The sequence below is a fragment of the Polypterus senegalus genome, chromosome 4, assembly GCF_016835505.1.
Source record: "Polypterus senegalus isolate Bchr_013 chromosome 4, ASM1683550v1, whole genome shotgun sequence".
Classification (NCBI taxonomy): Eukaryota; Metazoa; Chordata; class Cladistia; order Polypteriformes; family Polypteridae; genus Polypterus; species Polypterus senegalus.
Window position 1 is genome coordinate 33,631,066 of NC_053157.1, and position 20,191 is coordinate 33,651,256.

Consider the following 20,191-nt stretch of genomic DNA (forward strand, 5'->3'; position numbering starts at 1 on the left):
CTGAAGTGAAACCATAATAGTTTAGCAGAAAATTTATTTAAAGTATAATCCCAATTTGTAACATTATGACTGTTGAATAGAGATCATCCCTAGACTGAGATACATACTTACAGTTCATACTAACAGCCATCCTTTTATGGTACACATGTATGGGTGGTGGGTGTTTTTCATTTGGCTATTGGTATAATCAAGAAATACACAATACTATATATAATATGATGCCCACATTATAGCACTGCTATGCTATGTACAGGTTTTGCAATGTATCTTGGACTCAAGTACAGGTAAAACAGAGTTACAATACCATAGCTTGGTTAATCATTTTTGTATTCTATCCATCCATGCACTTAATCCACTTTACTATTTACTAACATGCAGTGTGTTCTAGCAGTGAGACCTTACTTACCTTACTATACTAAATTCTAGTTCAATACAAAAGGACATGTCAATTTACTCAACAACAGGCATTCAAAGTGTAAATCAGATCTGCATACTCAAGAGAAAACCCACATAAATAATTCACACATATAACTAACAGAAATTTGTATCTGAAGGATGTGAAAGATGTCACTTCCCACATTAAAGGAACGTAGCCTCCTAAGGAAAAAGAGCCTGCTCTGCCCTTGCTTATTTAGTTCATTTGTGTTCCGAGACCACTACATCCTGTCATTAATGAGGACCCCCAAGTACTTGTAGAAGTGGACCACCCCTACCTCCACTCTCTCAATACTGACTGGATGTAGAGGCTCTTTGGTATGGCCAAAATCAATAACCAATTCCTTTATTAATACACTCCAAAAATGCAGAATCATCTGACAACATTTGTAAGTGACATGAGCTGCTGTTATATTTGTAGTCTGAGGTGTACAGAGTAAAGAGAAAAGAGACAGGACTTTTCCTTGTGGTGCTCCATTGCTGCTGGATAAAGGAAGAAATTGGAGGAAAGCCTATGCAGACACTAGGAGAACCTGGGAATTCCCACAAATAGTGAGCTTACTGTACCGCTGTGCCAACTTCACAATAATTCTACTTATACACTGAAAAAAATTAAGTGAAAAGTATTTATCATGACATTAAATTGTTTTCCTTATTGTAATAATTATTGACTGGTCAAAAAAAAATTGTATTTACAAAAATTTAGCTTACTTTAAGAAATCTTGTCAAGTAAAATTTGCTTAATCCATTGGCAGATTTTTTTTGTTAAATAAAAACAAAACAACTCCCATTAAATTTTTTGTCTAGTTTTTGCATATGCATTTTTGCTGTGTAGAATTTATCTTCCTTGTTAATTTGAATAAGATGTAGAGTACATTTAATTTTATTTCACATTTTATACTTAGGAACATTATGCAATAATAAGAAGATCTAGTATTGAACTTCTAGTTAGAAATTTTACATTTGCATGTAAAATAACATCCTATATGGACTTTCTCCTGGCTGGAGTGCATGTCATCCAAAAGGTGCAAGCAAGCAAGTGCCTAATTGTTCCAAAAAATATAATGAACCCTCATATTATACACTTAATAATAATACTCTGTATAAAGATACAGAAGGTCTAATATAATTGTGATTATCATGCAACTCTGGATTTCCTACCAGAAATATGGCCATTTCAAAAAGAGTCCCTGGCTCAATGCCATTAAATGGTTACGGCATACTGGATGCCTGCATTCAGGTAATGTATTATAAATGTTAGGAAGACCCTACGCTGCATGAAAAATCAAGGTGACATTAGACATCCTGCATGCATTATGTATACACGTAGCTGTTTTGTAGCCTACTTGAAGGCTGTACAAATTTATTATTAATGTTTTAAATACCGGTTATAGTATTGCCCCACATTCCCCAATGGATTCCAGCCCTAAGAGCTGGGGTAGCCTGAGTGCATCTGCTGAGAACTAGTAGCTTTACAAACCTTTTTTGGACCTTTACAGAGTATTACATGAATAATTCCACAGCTCTAAGAGTTCTGCATACAAATCTGGCTTTGTGGAATTTCCATGTATCTGCAAGAATTTTTTTCTACAGAAACTTCGGGTCCCCTTCAACATCCTAGTGAAATTTACATTTACTTATTTGGCAGACACCTTTATCCAAGGCACATTTGAGGCACATGGTTACATTTCTTCTATTTTTTCCAATTGGAGCACAGGTGGGTGAAGTGACTGATGCACAGTCTATGGTTTGTTACCACATTTTAGGTTTATGAGCTGGAAGGATAGATACATACATTAATGTCATATCATTAGATCTCACAGGAATACTTTACTACAAGATTTAGCACATTTTTAACTGCACCTTGTTTGCTGATAATGTTAACATTTTACTTTAACACTTCTATCAGAGAATATGACCAGATGTTTGGTGAGAGTATAGTATTTGTGAAAGAGTACAGATAAAGACAAAGTACAGTACTTGCCCCAAGGACATATTCTCTTACCTTTTCAGATAAAGTGTCATCATCTTTCCCTCCTGTTACTGAAGAAACTTCGCTGTGGCTGGATAACTCATCCAAATCTCTTTTGTACAAGTTTGGGGTTGATCCAAAATTAGATGTTTCTGCACTCACAGAAGATTCCAAGGTTGACTTTGTGTTGCCAAGTAAGGTTGATTCCTTTAACCAGGATGAGATTGATCTCCCATTGCCAGAAGATGTTAACTCTGTCAGACCCATTCTGGACGGGCTCCTGGGCACCTCAGTTTCCCCTGGGGTTATTGAACCATTCAGGTCTGTAGATTTGGTTATACTCTGGCTGGATGGGGTTGTAGTATCCTTACTGAGGGATTCTGAGGAAAGGTATAGCTGATATCTAGGGCTACAGTTCACTTTAGATGATACTGCTTTACTCACAGACTGCATCATTGAATCTTGCTTTGAATTTGAAGCCTGCTAGAAACAGGACAGACAGGCATAAATGTCATTAAACAAATAACCTTGCCTACACTTTTTGTTTAAAGTCACATGGAAGACTGGCAGAACAACTCTAAACTCAAACTTGATAGACAGGATAACTGAAAGGCTTGATGTAATTCCTATTTTCAAGTAGTAAAAGCAGCCTATGCAGGTGTGATAGTATCTTGTACATTAATTCAGATATCTGAATGTTAGACACAGGGTAGAGATTATGTTAGGTATAGCAAAGCAGAAAATAGAAGTCATTACTTACCAAACCCGACTGGCTGTCTGTTAAGGCCATTGGGCTTTCTTTGGATGTTTTTAATGTAGTATTATCTTTTGGTGCAACTGACAGTCTTGGACTTTGCTTGTATCCTGAGTATGTATTTAGCAAAATATTTGTATTGATGGTGGAAAATTCATTTCCTGCATGGTCACCAAGGCTTCTTGAGCTATAATTAGTGCTGCATTTAATATCAAGTGGACCGTTGCCCACACAGGGTAGTCCGTTCTCTATAGGGCTCTTTTGCTCTTCCGTTGATCTCCGAAATGGTGAGCTTTTAATTATCTTGCTATCCTCTGAATAAGAAAACTTCTGGATCAGATCTTTAACACTGCCCGATCTTCTCAAACTGGTTCCAAATTTTGATCCTTCCTTGAGAGATCCAGCAGAAAAAAGGTCAACTGAACATCAGCTTTCTCCATTGATCTGTTATCATGTTGGAAATGAAACATTTGGATTACCTTTGTAGAAGTCGTCCCCACCAGGCGTAGATCCTCTGCACTCACATGACCTCTGTTAACATTTTCTCCATTCTCCTTGATTCTAGCATCTAGAAGACTCTGTATTAGAAATAACACACATTGCAATATTAAATGGTAAAGTTAGTAGCAGGCGATTTAAATGGTGTTTTGTGTCTACAGTACACTCATTCATCCATCCACATATATATTTTTAATCCTGCACACAGACTATTTATTTATTTATTTATTATCATGATGGTGCAGTGATTAGTGAATTAAGAACTCAACTTCTATCTATCAATCAATCTATCTCTCTCTCTCTCTCTTTATCTATCTATCATGTAGTTCCCTTAATATATATCCACCAATTATGTAATCTTTTATATACAGTATGTCTGTCCATCTTTCTCTAGGTTCTTTTGTATCTGTCTAGCCATCGATCTATCATATATATTGCCTTCATCTATCTATCATACAGTGAAGCTATGTTGATACTAAGTTCTACAAGTTCTACATTAACCTGGCATAACTGAGAGAGCCCTTTCTAAGTATTAATATAATTCATAACAGCTAATTATTGTTGCTGCTATTATTATTATTATTATTATGTAGTAATAATACTATTTAGTAGTAGTAGTAGTAGAAGAAGAAGAAGCAGATGAGGAGAAGAAAAGAAGAAGAATGTCTTTGAACCATAGGGGGAAACTGAAAACCATGGAGGAAAACCACATAAACGAGAACAACATGTAAGTCTGAGCAAGTTGAGGGGACAATGCTACCCTGGGCATCATTATGCCACTCAATTATGGTGCCACATTTTTCTTGTTTGGAATGTTAAGTGACTGAGGTTGCTCTGCTGGGCCACTGACTTCTATTTGTAAACCTTGGCCTAAAAATGTGCTTAATAGAAAAGGTTTCATTTATTGCAGTTACTTTAGTATTTATTTGGCACCTTCAAAGAAAAGCAACAATGTTTTCAGGGCTGAAAAGCATTTTACCTAATTCTGTGATTTCTTAGGGATTTCGCAATAAAATCTGAGACACATAGCTTCAGAACAATTCCACAAATTGACAGCAGCTTTATATCACACTAAATGCTAAGTTCATTAAGTGATGATTAAAATAAAATTAAACTTACATTTAAATATTTTTTCAAAGCAGCTGAAGGAATTAAACACAATTTTGCATACCAGATTAATTTTCAAAATCGTGCTGCTGTTTTCAAAGACCTTTTCATTACCACAGAAATTGGGAGAGAATCTTAAACATTGGTCTTTCTAGTTATGCATAACTTGGATCAAAAAAGAACAATCTGTTTTGTTACATTTTTTCATTTTCATATCAATGGGAATTTCAATTAGAAAAGTAATAACCTTAAGTAGTTTTTGAGATGAATATAATAACTGTAAAAACATTTGATTGACCTTAACTTCTTATTAATGAGTTACAGTTAATCACGGAGTCATTTCTACACACAAAAAAGAACATCATAACTGCATAGAATAGTAGCTTCATTGAAATATATATTTTAATTTTTAGTGGGTGTGTTACTTTTGGGAGCACTGGGGAAAAGTGGTAGTGCTGCTGCCTCGCAATAAAGTGACAGGGCAGTGTTAATATCAACAGAATGAGAAAAAGTAAGTACATCCCATGTTTTGGAGTACGCTTACCTTTTTACTTGACTGTATATATATATATATATATATAGACATTGAAGACACGAGTTAAGTTGGCACTTCCACTGGGGTGGATGGTTCCTTATACAGCAGGGAACCTGATGAAGGAAGGATATGCATGGACAGGTATCCCAACTGGTTTGTTTATTGATATATTTCCTGATCGGGAGGCCATTATGATAGAACAGTGGGAGACTGCCTCCTGGAACTATATCATGCTCCATTACAGTTGGTGATGGTATCCTTCTGGTATGGATACAGTTTGTAACCTGCAGGGCTATGTGAGAGTTGTAATTTTGCTGGGAAGCCCTGTTGGGGTCCCTCAAGTGCTACTAAGGGGAGCTGATGGGAGTAGGATCCCTATTATGGAGAGGTTTCATCGGACCCAGAAGTGTTTCCTGATGGCAGTCCTGTTGCACTGAAAATGTTCCAGGTTTGGGGTTGATAAGCAGATGCTCTAGCTCAGTCGGAGGTCAGATTCTGGAGGAAGTCGACAAAGCTGGCTTGGAGGGGAGTGGATAAGGACAAGGAAATAAGAGGAACTGCGACTGATTTACCAGGTGACAAAAAACTATTTTTTTTGTTTAATAAAAATATATGCCTAGTTTGACATCTACATATGGATCCCCAGGAGACAGGACTACCTAATATGGCAGCTGAGGTACTGGCCCTTTTTTTAATTCCTGTTTCTTGTTTTGTGTTTAGGTTGTTGGTTTTTCTAGTTTTGACCATTGGCTTTTGGATTATGGTACTGTCTAAGGACACAGATTTTGGAGTTATTTGATGTTTTATCTTCTCTTTAATGATTATTTTTTTTCTTAAATAGTTTTTTTTTTAATATAAAGATTTTGCTTGTATCAGGACCAGCAGTTTTACAGTTTTCTTCTGACCCATTTTGGGATATTTTGAGACTTTTCTTTGATAATTAAAAGTCTCTGTCCCATTTTTGGTCTTGTGCAGGCAAGGAGTGTGCCATTTAATTTTGGGGCTAGGCTGCCAGGGGTAAGGCTTGCTCAATGGGCCAGTGCCTGTGTAGAGGGTAGTTATGGCTTTTAGTTGTTCTCTGAGAATCACAACACTGCCTCTGTGGACAAGTGTGACATCTGGTCCTTGTACGTCTCAATCTGAGTCAAACATAAATGTTTCATTACCAATAAGGCCTGGTCAAGGAAAATCAGATACAGTGTAGTTAGCTTTGGCCTACAAAATAACATTTAGCACCAGCAAAAAAGGTTTAGGACTATTCAATCCAATGTCAGACTACTGGCATTTTCAATTTATGCATTTCAATATTTATTCCAGTTCCAAGATATCTAAAAAAATGTTTATAGGATACATAGTTCTTTTTACGGTTAAATCTGTTTCCTTCTATGTAACATATTTTTTAATTTAAGAGCTGCCTAACAGGTCTAAAATTTGTTGCATGTCATCTCATTTATTTTCACTCAAAAGCCTATGAATCTAATATTATTTCCATTTTTGTACTTTCTAGCTGTAGAATTGCTCTTTTATGTATTGCTTTTTAATTTTCATGATGCTTTATCTGTAATTTAACGTATTATAATTTGACCAAAAGATGTTTCCAAGACTGAAAATATGGCCATCGATGCATATTATTTATCAGACTTCCAAAGTTTCAATTTGTTTTCCCAACTGGGTTGTGTGGTTGAGGGTGGGTTGTGTGTGGGGTGTGTGTGTGTGTGTTAACCTTGCAATGGACTGACGGATTGCGATGGTCCATGGGACTGTTCTTGCCTTGCACCCTATGTATGCTGAATTAGGCTCCAACCCCCTATAATCCTGCCTAGAAAATGGTATCGTATGAATATTCACATATATGCAGCATCTAATTATTCTACTTAAATGTATATATTTACAATTTAGATGTACCTTACGTTTGTTAAATAAAATGTTTTAGCTTGTTCTAGAAATATTTGATACTATGCAGCTGTGAGAAAAGGACTTTTTCAAAATAGCCACCTACACAAAAAAAACAGCAGGTGAAGCTCAAGCAAAAATACCTTTTACTGTATATGATGAAAGAGGTTGCCAACATATTCTGGTTGCAGGGAGAAAGAAAGAGAATAAGGCATTTCAGATAACTATCATCTGTTAGGCAAAAATAAGGCTTCAGTACAATAAGAGAGCGCAGGGTACAATAGGGAGCAGTGCTGCAACATGGGTCATTGATTCAAATCCCACAACCGGATATTTTCAGTGTAGACTACATGCTCTCTATATGTCTGTGTTGGTCTTTCCTTCAGATACTCATTGATTCCTCTCACACCTCCACAGATGTTCAGCTAAGGGGAAATGTCAATTCTAAACTGGCTCTGTGTAAGACTGGGTATGGATGTGTGTAGAAGTGGGGCCTGAGATGGACTGGGCTCCATCTATGGTTATTTCCCATCTTGTGCTCAATACTGGCAGGACAGGTCGTGGCCTCCAACAAATGTGAATTGGATTAAGTGGGTTGGAAAATTTTGTTATTTAAATAAGATGTTACAAAGTGCAGCTAAGACACCCACCTGTTCACTTGCTATCTATCTATCTAGTGTGAAATGGGACCCGGACACAGACAGGCGGACATTGTTTCTTCACCCAACACACTCATTCATTATATACAGTATTTGCAATGTTTTATGTGCACCCCCAGTGCCTTCAGCACCGATTCCCCAAAGTCCAGGCCTCACAGTCAAATGCCTCTTCTCCTGGCCGCCTCCAGTCCTCTCTCCAGCTCCGTCCTTCTTCCACCCGACTTCCGCCCCTGAATGAAGGGAGCCTCCCTTCATTCGAGGCTGGAGTCGTGTGGAAGCAGGACAAGGCAGAAGGAGCGAGAGTGGAGGCGGCCAGGAGAAAGGCAAGGTGTTGTTTGGCCAGGACTTTGGGGGGTTTGTGTGTGGACTGAATATTGTAAATAGACATTGTAAATAAACGTGTTTGTGGGTGAAAACAACATTTCCGCCTGTCTGTGTCCGGGCCACGTCCACAATATCTATCTATCTATCTATCTATCTATCTATCTATCTATCTATCTATCTATCTATCTATCTATCTATCTATCTATCTATCTATCTATCTATCTATTATATAGTGCCTTTTCAATCTATCTATCTATCTATCTATCTATCTATCTATCTATCTATCTATCTATCTATCTATCTATCTATCTAACTATCTGAAACGTTTAATATCTCAGTAGTGTCATGTGACAATTCAGGGAGCTGTACAGCTTTTGAATATTTTCTCTGAACCAAGCCAACTTGACACATTTGATGGGCCAAGAATTCAGCCAAAGATGAAATATCATGCCTCTGTTGTAGCAGAGTCTTTTGCTTTGATGATGGGCTTCATTCATGGGCTTTGATCAGTGCTTGTTTCAAGAAGTTAAAACTGGCATCAAAAATCACTGTTTTTTTTTCTCTAATGTTTGTTTTCTCCTTCACCATTTGTTTAGAAGTGTGCCTGTGTTTTTGTAGTAGCAATGGGCTATGGGATAAAGTAACCAACTTTATTGTTAAGAGAGTGTTGAGCTATTGTCCTGTTAACTGAGCCACTCTGGAGGTAAAATAGGTGAAATTAACCAGCTTTCTGAATCTTTGTACTATAGTCAAATAAGGCAACTCTCAAGGCTTATTATTTATTTAAAGTATTCTCTCTTTTGTCTTCTACAATTACACCGATTTGCCAATATTTCAGTTTTAACAACATCTTCAATCCACTTCCTTTCTTAAGAATTAAAAAGAAAAAGACACTTCCAAAGAGTAAAGCGTATCAACATTCTCATCTGGCAATTCATAAAATCCTAATTTCAGAAAAAAAGGTATACTAGCATTTAAAAAAACACTATCATCTATTAGAATAATGCACTTAAACAGATCCTCTCCTTCTCAAGTACCGCTTTAGTATTTCTTCTCCTGCTTTGGAGAAGCATGTCTCTCGTCATCTTTGACATCAGCCTATTAAGGTAGTCAGACCGTGACTGTAGCGAATATGTCCCATGGAGCATGTTTCATTACCATAAGCCAGAAAATGTCATGCTTTCCTTTAACACTGGAGGATATCTAAACCTGCATACACAAACGACAAGTGATCTTAACAAATGCTAACAGTTGCTATGAATTGCCTTCAGCTCCCTCTGACTCAGCAGTCTGCCCGGCCTAGTGCTGAAAACAATACCGTGCATATTCATGCCCACTACAGGAGCAAAACATTCATGTTAAGGTGTACATGCTGCAAAAAGTCAATGTCAAAAAATTCCATTTTTACGTACAGAACAAGTATAAAAAGCATATTCTGTACTCTATTTTCATTTCCGTTTTCTCATTAAAATGTATCGCTTAAAAGTACTGGCATAGAATTGGGATGGCCTTGATAATGCATTTATTTATGTCTTGAATTTATTGGTTAGGACAATCACAAAGTAGTTTTTCAGAAAGTAATGCTTTCTCAGTGCTATAACACATTTGTAGAAACACACTTACAAAGTAAATATGGACCAAATGTGTATTAGGATAAAGAAGTTACCATTATAGAAAACAACTATTCTGGTATTTTCCTTAACTTCTCACTTCATATTTAAACATTGACATTGTAGAACAAATGTAACAATTACTACTGTACATGAAATAACTCTTGACTCTCATCACTTGCGGTGTGTGAAACGATTTGTATAAAATTTAGGTTACAGCAAATTTTAAGTTTTGCTTGGCAAAAAAAAAGCCAAAAAAACAAAACAAATGGTGTTGCACCACAAACAAAATTCAATCCATTAGCACAATATATTTTCTTCTTAATCTGCAACAGCAAGGCAAAATATATTTCAGTGCATAGCATGGAAAGGGGGTGCAATTACAGAATACTTACCTGAAAGGGGTGTTTCTCCACTGCTAAAATCCATTAACCTGTGTATGTGGCCACTGCTGAACCTCCAGAATGATCCAGGCTTACATCATCTTACACAGTTGAGGAAATAATTGCAAATACTGTTACTTCTCTCCCCAGATAAGTGGCGCAAGGAGAAACTAGCAGTGTGACCTTAAAGGCAAGCTATGCAAGAGGCAGATGAGGGCATGTGGATTTGCATAAAGATCGGAATTGTGTTGGAGGGTGGTCAGGGGACGAAACATCAGTTTGGTCTGTGGAATAAACCTTAGGCAGTGATATTCCTTGCTTTCCAGTACAAAAAACTTTCCAAAAAAAAACCCAAATCCCTCATTTTAGTAAGTGAGCTTTGCAACTGAAAATTTTCATGCTAAATTAAATTTAGGGTTAATTTTGCAAAACTGTTTGTGAAACGTGTTCAGTACCTAGTTCAACTTATTCCCTACATGATTTCAATATATGGTCATCATGTTGTCCAGGAAACAGCCAAACAAAGCTAAGTTGAAGAGGACGTTCTGTAGCATACATGACATTTTTCTGTCTGTCATATAATGTCCTATATGCCCTTTTGCTGTTTACCACTGCTTCCTATATGTGATGACAGTGCAGATGCTATCTGTAGTTATTATACAGTCCTTGCACCATGCAAGTGTTATGTTACTCGTCGTCTCTGGAGATTATTGTGAGCAAGGAATGGACCAGAAGATAAAGAATGTAAAACAAAAACCACAGTCAAGGACAGGTAGAGGTTGTAACTGAGAAAGATATGAGATTGTGTGAACAAAACCAAAGGACAAAACCAAAATCAAAGTTAAAGAGCAAAACAAATTACAAAAACAAACGCTAGGGCCTAAATATTCAAAACTATCACTAAGATTTATACAGATAAAGAGCATATACCTCATATCATGTTTATAGTGTAACTTCCCATGACATATCAACTGTGATTAATGCAGTCGCGTGAAGCTCCTTGAGGGGTTTCATACACAAAGAAAACAAGCCATTAAAAAATAAACACTGTTGAATAAGTAAAAATTAAAAAAGTGACTACAAAAATATAATCCTGACCAAAAAAACAAAAGCAAAATACAAGCTAAGCCAAGTTAGATGGATAAAACACACTTATTATCAAAACCTGACTCACATACTGAAGCCATCACTGTCTTCTCAGCTTAAAATTGTTGTCCTCTGCAAAAGTCTATCCACCTTCGGTTATCTCTGGAAACAAGACCTGATTTGCCATTGGCATCAACCCCAAGTCATGTCCCACCAGCCTTCCCAAGCCACTGTATTTATTGAACTGCCAGATGATCTACACAGAGCTTGAAAGAACATCTCCAGACCAGGGCTGCCAGACTGATGGAGAAAAAGTAGCCCAGAACTCATTCCAAAAACATATAGAACCCGTTGGTTGAATTATGTCAGTGTTTTTTACTGAGGAGAGATTAGGTCACTTTACAAAACTTTTTTCAGAAAAATACAATTTCCTGTATGCAAACTACCAAATATAAAATATGCTAAATAAGCATTTTCATCTAGCCCAAAAACAGACAAAAATCTCTGCCGGAGCCCATTTTTAACATGGAAAGTGTTCAGAATAGCCCATATGGATTGGAAATGACAACACTGTACTAGATCTGAAAATATAGTTGTTAATGTTGTCACTGTATCAAAATACTGTAGGCAGCTTAATGTGGTTATCTCTAATAGAGTGCCCTCTATAAATAACATAGCATAACAATATCAAACCTGTTTAATCCAATTCAGGGATGTGGATACAGAAGAATTAAATTGAACAATACTTGTACAGAAATATTTTCACAATATTTACAAAACAAAAGGTAATTCTCATATGACATTTTAAAAGGTATAGAAATTAATTTAGAAAACTTGCAGAAACATTTCTCCTCATAAGGAATAAATGTTTTGTTATAATAATAATAACTACAGTATTTTATGCTTTCAGTAGCTGCAGCAATACGAACTACTGTTTGATAAATGATTTGACAGTTGGAGATAAGTGACCAGTTCAAGTATCTATGGAAACGCATCAGATGCATCTTCCAATATGTTGTTCTGCGAGTAGATAAAAATGAACACATTTGTTTTGACTTTATCAGCTTTTCCCTAAGAAACTGATGGTGAAATAGACGACATTAATCCTGCACTTACAGTATTTGTTAATGTTTTATTTAAATTAATTTCAACATGCATTTACTTGATTTATTAATACCATCAGTTGTCTATAAAGTTTCATATCTGTAAATCTCTCAGATTCACTATTATACCAAACCAAAGAGAATATTCCACATGGGTGATATTTAAAATGCATTAATTTTACTAATGCTTTTATCTAAATCATCTTACCAATCACAATGCTATGATCATTCCATTTTTCATTAATAGCAGTGCTGCCAGGTTAAGTGCTTGCTCAGGATTTGTTTCCACTAAACCTTGCATATAAAGAATACATATATAGTATATTCACAGGTCCTTAAAATAATGTGCATTAGAAGAAAATAATTTTCAAATAAAAGTTACAAACTTATTGTACCATGTTGATAGTTTGTAACTGTAGTACCAGTATATCTGGGACCAGGTGTTGTAAAATGGAACACTGACAAGTATATAAGGGTTAACTCAAAAGTTATGTTAAGTAAAACAGAAAGACAGAATGATATAAAGGGCAAATGACTCAGTATATTTTTTTAGTATACTGCAACGAAGCCACGTTCTCCTCTCTGGTAATTCTATTACACCCCTTGTTCAGTCAGCCCAAATCGCAAATCTACAGTACATATCAATTCTTTTTGTGATAATCCATGAAATCCTTGAGATGGTCATATTTTTTATTTAGGGTATTAAGATAACAATGGCAATTAAGGTGCTGACACTGCTTATATTGTAGGCCTCCACATCACTGCCTGAATATGGTCTGCATGTTCTTGTTGTGTCTTCCTTGGGTTTTCCCCAGTTCCTCTAGTTAAATGTTAGACTGATTGTCAACTCCAAATGAATTTGGCATGAGTGAGCATAGGTGTCCCAATTTGTTCCCAATGGTGCCTAGATGAGTTTTAGCTTGCCATGACCCTATAATGTGACAGGTAAAGAAAATGGATGGCTACATGGATAGAAAAGATAACTAAGAAAAGAATACTCACCCATCTAATTGGTTGTGAACAAGGTGAAGTTCATACCAGTACAAGGAAGAAGCTAAATAATCCTCAGAGACTTTTTGTTTAATTGCCTTTGATTGTGTAAGAAGATGGTCACCAGTGATGTACTAGACTATGTACTAGACTATGTATTATTATTACCGATGATGACAATAAAATTGAAACATCTATTTTTTGTATTTTGTCGTGTTTCTGATTTGACAGGTAAGCAGGCAGAACAGTTTCTAGCAAGAGACATTCTTTTCCAATTTTCACCAAGTGACAACATTAAACTCTTGCAAAGAGCAAACCCAGGCTTCAGAGACTGATGAGCAAATACGGCAATTATGCTAAACTTATTATATAAATGAACTGGAACATTGCCAGAAACTGATTAGCAATCCATAGTTGGGTAACTAATGGCCAAGCTAATGGAAGTGCTGTTCCTCTTAGGTCACTCTGGTACATATGTAAACGTGCAAGTATTTTTCGTTTTTAGAAGAGTCATAGAGTATATACTGTATAAGAAACCCTGTATAAATGATGACTTATTAGGAAGCTACACATACAATAAAGAAGTAGATATGAAAGCAATGGTCACAGGGGACGTTTATATATATATATATATATATATATATATATATATAGTCAATTAACAGGTCTAAAGGAAATTCACTGAACATTAAATACATTATATTTTTGGTATAGTCAAGTAAAACAATGCCACTCAAAGTGTCTTTTTTTGAACTTTCAAAATCCTTTTCATATATGAAGTTGCTAATGTTTTAGACATTAAGGGCTATACAGCATACACTCTGATCACAAGATGCAGGTCTGATTAAAGTTACCAGCATGCCGGAAATATGCACAGTGGAGTCTCAGGTTATGTCATCTTTAATTTATGCCAATTCCAAACATATGAACAAGAACGCAAAACACACACTCATTTTTCTTTTCAACTGAAATTTAATTCATTTTATCTAGCATCTTCTGTTCTTATGAACAAAACAAACTAGTTTTGATGTAGAGGCCTGTGTTGTCTTTGTGCTTAGGGTCATTGTCCTGTTGGAAGGTTAACATTTGACACGGTATGAGGCCCAGAGTGCTCTGTACTTTGCTCTGTTCAGTTTTCCCTCCACCCCATCTAATCTCCCAGTCTCTGCTGCAGCAAAACAATAGCATGATGCTGTCCCTGGAATGGTATTGCACAGGTGATGAGTGGTACCTGGTTTCCTTCAGACATGATGCTAATCTTGGTTTATCAGGTCTGAGAATCTTGTTTCTCACAGTCAGGGAGTGTTTTACGTGCCTTTTTGAAAACTCCAAGTGGGCTTCCATGTGTATTTTACTGAAGTGAGGCTTCTGTCTGCCCTCTCTGTCATAAAGCCGAAATCAATGGGGAGCTGCAGTGATGATGTCCTTCTGGAAGTTCTCCCATCTACACACTGGTTTTCTGGTACTAAGCCTGGGTGAACACCGGGTTATTAGACACCTTTCTTACCGTGGCTCTTCTCCCACAACTGCTCAGCTTGGCTGGGTGGTCAGCACTAGGAAAGGTCCAAAAGAACGGGATGCATCTTTGCCAGCTTTTAAGTATCATAGTAAAAGGTCCATGTTTTTGTGTCAATGTGATTTGCAAAAGTATTTAAAATCCAGATTTTTGCTTTGTTATTCACTTTGGTGTTTAATGTGGAAAAAATAATTTTTGCACAATAATATATAGTATAGCAAAACATGATAAAAGTGAAGGGGCCTGAATCCACTGTACATGAGCAGTAGAATAAACTACTTACAATTTCTAGAACCCCAAGTCCATGTCCCAGCTGTGGTAGAGTCAGTATGAGTTTCACTGTCATCAGTTAGTGTTTAAATGTCATGTCTCTACATACCTTTCAGCACTACATAAAGTACTGTATCATTATCAAAAACTGTTGGACATTTACGCTCTGTGTTTTTTAACTGAAGATAAGACTCTTGACCAATAAATGAGGAGGAGAGGTGGATCATCAATTTAAAAAAGCAATCCTATGTGACTTGTGTTTTCTGTTTATGATGTGAACTGATTTTATCCAGGAGTATCTTCTTAATACTATTTTAGCAAAAAATGCTTGTTTTGCATGTTTTGAGCCTCTAACTCAATACCTGACATATGAATTATGAGACACGAACAGCATGAGATTTTTGTTTTTTTCCATGGACATTTTTCACATTGATTGCTGTTGTATAGCATCGGTCACCATTGACTTCTATTATATCATAAAATATTTTTGACATTACAAATTTTTCACAGCCACCATTACAAGCAACATGGGGTATGCAACATAAAAAAATGTAATTTTGTGTGGAGTTTTCTTTTAAAGGTAGCCACAGTAATTTGAAAGAAAAGAAAAAGTTCAATATCAGGAATGCATTGTTCTTAAGGTATCGTGCTGTATCTTGATTTTCACACATTACTGAGGAGTATGGTAAATTTGAAATAACCACCATGGAAGCCTGCATGTGTTCCTTCTTTGCTTACCTTGCTGTTTTACCCCCATTTTACCCTGTTTTAAAACACCGAGCTCAACTGTCACTCTGCTCTGTGAGGTACAAAGTATGTTTATGGTACTCTAACTAGTTAAAGGTTTTGACTGTTTTTGTGCGTCCAATATTTGAGCAAGTGTGAAAAAAAATTTGCACAAGAGTTATTTTGAAACACTAATAGCAAGGGGCCCTACAATGGATTAATGGCCTATATAAGGCTGTCTCACGGGTTGCACTCAATTCTGCACCATTCAGTCTTGGAATGGAATTATTATGTTCACAAAATTAATAATTGATGACTAGCGTAAGCAAAACAGGGAAGTTTCGATTCACATACTGTTTTGAGAAACTGACACTAAAATATATTCCACTAGTGATTTCACCATTGTGAAATGTGAAACTCACTAAAACAGTTTTTGTGAGGGGTTAACATTTTTTGGGTTAGAAAACAAGGTATATTGCATCCTAATGACTTCCGTGCTTACTTGAGTTTTTTTCTGTAGATGTGTAATGCAACTAATCACTTGCAGACCAGTAAAATAAATTCTGTTTACACCTGCCATTCACATAAAAAGTGAATGAAGGATCAGTGTGTATTTTAAAATTGTAACATGCTGCATATTTTGCACACAAAGACACACAAAAACTGTTTGGAAAGTTGCTTGCATACTGTCCCCATGACATTACCCAGCAACCACCCTTTCCACTTTCTTCATTTCTGAAAATGAGGGTTTGCCAACTGCATGAAGAGTGGAGCTTCCAGTTTCATTTCTGTCTCCAATGCACCTTTAGTATTGCAATCACCAATATTGTCTCATCTATTATAATAATCAAATAATAAAATAATAAATCTTGGAACGAGATATGACTTTTTGAAGAGACTTTTTGGAACGAAGTCCCGCAAGATGGAGATTTTTAACATGAGATTCTTTCAAGCCATGCCATACTTACAACTTTTGAAAGAAAGTCCTGTGAGACGGTGACTTTTGCCTTTCGATTCTTTCAAGTCATGCCCTACTTACAACCATTTTCAAACAACACCACGGTCATCTAACCTCTCAGTCGTGAGAATGCTTTTGTCAGACACACTTCCTGTGCTCTCAGCTCTTACTCATGTGAATGCTTATGGCAGACACACATCCTGCGTTCTCAGCTCATAAATTTTATCAGGACAATAATTTTATACGTTCTAGATGACTAAGCGAAGAAGAATGAACAGCACATAGCAAAGAGACCCAAAAGCGTTGAAAAGAATAGAATGCAAAAAAGAACGATAATAATCTATGTGCAAATTCTGAAAATAAGGAAAGTAATAATCAGCCTGGGCCAAGTGGAATTGAAAACCTAGCAGGTCCAATCGGGGTCAGAAATAATAGACAAAAAGTAAAAGACAAAGTAGAACTTCATAAAGACGTTCAAAAACGTTGACATGATACCCATGAGAGCAGGTTAAAGATTATGAAAGCAGTGGAATTCGAAAGGCTCAAAAAAACGGTGCAATACACATGCAGTGCAAGTTAAAGAATATGAAAGTAGTAAAATTCAAAAGTATTAAAAAAAAAGATAGTAAAGATCACAGCGCTAACAAACAGAAATTATTACTAAGTGAAATAAGAGAAAGTAATAATCATCCAAAACCAGGTGGAATTGAAAACCTAGCAGGTCCAAGCGAGGTCAGAAATAAAAGATGAACAGTAGATGACAAAGTAGAACGTCGTAAAGAGGTTCGAAAACATTGGGGTGAAACACATGCAGAGCAGGTTAGAGATTATAAAAGCAGTGGAATTCAAAAGGCAAAAAAAAAATGATAACAAAAATTGCATTAGCGCTAACAAACGGAAATTATTACTCGGTGAAATTACGGAACAGTGAATAAGAGATCGAACATATGAACATAGGTGATGTCAGAAGTATGTAGATATTGTAAGGCTTTAATGTTTAAGTCGGAGACTTGTGGATCGTCTTAATTTGTGTAGCCATCAGGAAAAAGTAGTGTTTCTTCCCAATGAAGAGGCGTATTCACAGGAATTAAAAGATTTTTTGTTTGGTGAAAGTGAAATCCAAAAACACTACAGGCAAAATATCAGAGTCTACAATAATATGTGTTCGCATCATTCAATGCTCAAAACATAGATTTACACAGTAAAGGACCATTTGCTATGAGTATCTGTGGTCTCACTACAAATAAATCTATGACACATTTAATTTCGAAGAAACCACAATTTGCTCATGGCTACTAGACATTGGCAACTTTAAAATTCAAAATCACCCAATAAAAGAAGGCTTATAATGTAAAAATCTATCCCGAAGGATTATCAACAGAAGAAATGAGTACACGGGCAATCCTAGCAGCGAGAAACGAATTAACGCGAAAATTGTCATCGGTTAAACAGCAAATTGATTAAATGCGTATCAATAGACTATGCTGAAGCAGTTGGTGGTGATAGTGCGGAAGATGAAAACATCAATTTACACTATCCTATAGAATATCTACAAGCGTTAACACTGTCTGGTCCCCCACCGGCTGAATTGCTGTTTACAGAAGGATGTATCGTAATGTTATTGCATAATTTATGTATGAGTAGTTGGACTATGCAATGGGACAAGATTAGCTGTATTAAAAACTAGTCAAACAATTCTAACATGTAAAATTTTAACAGGTGACAAGAAAGGTAATGTAGTACACATTCCGCTAATAACAGACAAAAGGAGATCTTGATATGTCATTTGTATTAAAACGTTTACAGTTCCTGAGAGAATAGCTTTTGCTTTGACAATTAACAAATTACAGGGACAATCATTTGAAAAAGTTGGTTTATTTACTTACTAGAGAGAAAGAAACAATATTCACTCACAGGCAACTATATGTTGCGTTGTCACGATGTAAGTCCAAACACTGAGTCAAAATTCAATGTGATATTGAACAAAAGTTAATTCCAAATATTGTTTTTAATAAAGTTTTAAAGTAAAAGTGAAAATAATGAATGTGTAAAAATTCCCATGAAAATAACAATCTCTTTAAAATGATATATCTGGTTAACCAAACCAAGGGATTGGCAAGCGAAGAGAGCAGGGGGCGGAGCCCCATAGTTGTTATAAATGGCAAAGTGGGTATCCTTTAACCAGCACAAACACATGTCTGATAATACAAGAAAATGTCTACACATGACATGAAATTAGCCACATGCAGACCCATGTGAAGCACTTCCACAGAAGAACTAAACATGTTTCTATTAGTTTCAGTGGCACGAATTCCACTGGAAAGGAAATGCCATTTGTTTTGAATTTGTTTCAAAGTGAAATTTACAAGAACTGTTTCACTCCTCTCTACTGACAGCTACTGGTCTACTTATAAAGAATTTTCTAAACTTACACGCACTATTTTCCCTTGTGTATTTTTTCATGCTGTTTTATTACTGGACATTGCACAGTTTGGTGTGGCTTAGAAAGCGTTTCACAAATCATAGATAAGAATTTCCTTTAAGTTCTTTGAGATTAAAATAAGATTTAGTTTTACATCTATTATAAAATAACAGAGCTTTGTGGGCAAAAATGAACTAACCTTAGTTGAGAGATCTGTGTTCTAAAATAACTTCTCCAGAAAGTACTTAAGCTTGCTACTGTATGCATCTCAAAGTAATGCTGATCAGGATTATCCAGTTGTGAAAGGTCACTAAACAAACTGCTAAAATGATGAACAATTGATGACAGCTGACAGGTGGCTACATGAAAACCTACTGTGATGATTAAATGTTTGGATCAACGTTTATTTTTTTATGCACCTCTATAGTTCAGTTTAAGCTTTCAAAATAAAAGATACCTAACCTGTGAATTAGTAACCCATCTCACAGTTAAAAGAAATAAGAGTGAGCCACTTACATGAACATGAACCATTCATGTCTCAATTAAAAACAAAACAAAACAAAATTAGCCTTGGGATGGTTTACTGCCAGTTAATACCTTTGTAGTGTGATTTTTCAACACAGACTTTTTAAGAATTTTAGACCTGATTGTTAGTGGTAAGCAAATGAGCTGGGCTCCCCACCAGGCCACCGTCTGTATAGCTCATTATTGTGAGACTAGAAAGGGAGCTAGTAATGTAGGTGACAGAAATAAACAAAAATCTACATTTACCACCTACGAACTTACTTTATTAAGAAAAAAAAAGTAACTGACAATGCAGTTGAGCTCTTGGGGAAGACATTTTTTACTCTGGTTACTGTCTAAACAAAGACAAAAAGAATTCATCAACTGGTTAATGAAGAAAACCCAGTAAATGTACAGCTGCACATATAAAAGCAAGTTTAAAGTAG

At 36.1% G+C, this 20,191-nt stretch overlaps 1 protein-coding gene across 3 annotated transcripts in view; it reads right to left on the minus strand.

Moving 5' to 3' along the window:
* LOC120527244 (cingulin-like protein 1) overlaps positions 1 to 20,191 on the minus strand; it is a 220,442-nt gene that overhangs the window by 31,444 nt on the left and 168,807 nt on the right. For 2 of the 3 annotated variants that reach the window (XM_039750433.1, XM_039750434.1), the window contains 3 exons: positions 3,641 to 3,739; positions 3,168 to 3,551; positions 2,441 to 2,890 (listed from right to left, as the gene is read on the minus strand). In XM_039750433.1, the coding sequence (XP_039606367.1) occupies positions 2,441 to 2,890; positions 3,168 to 3,551; positions 3,641 to 3,739 (933 nt within the window). The remainder of the gene's footprint in view (positions 1 to 2,440; positions 2,891 to 3,167; positions 3,552 to 3,640; positions 3,740 to 20,191) is intronic. The other variant, XM_039750435.1, reaches the window with a different exon arrangement.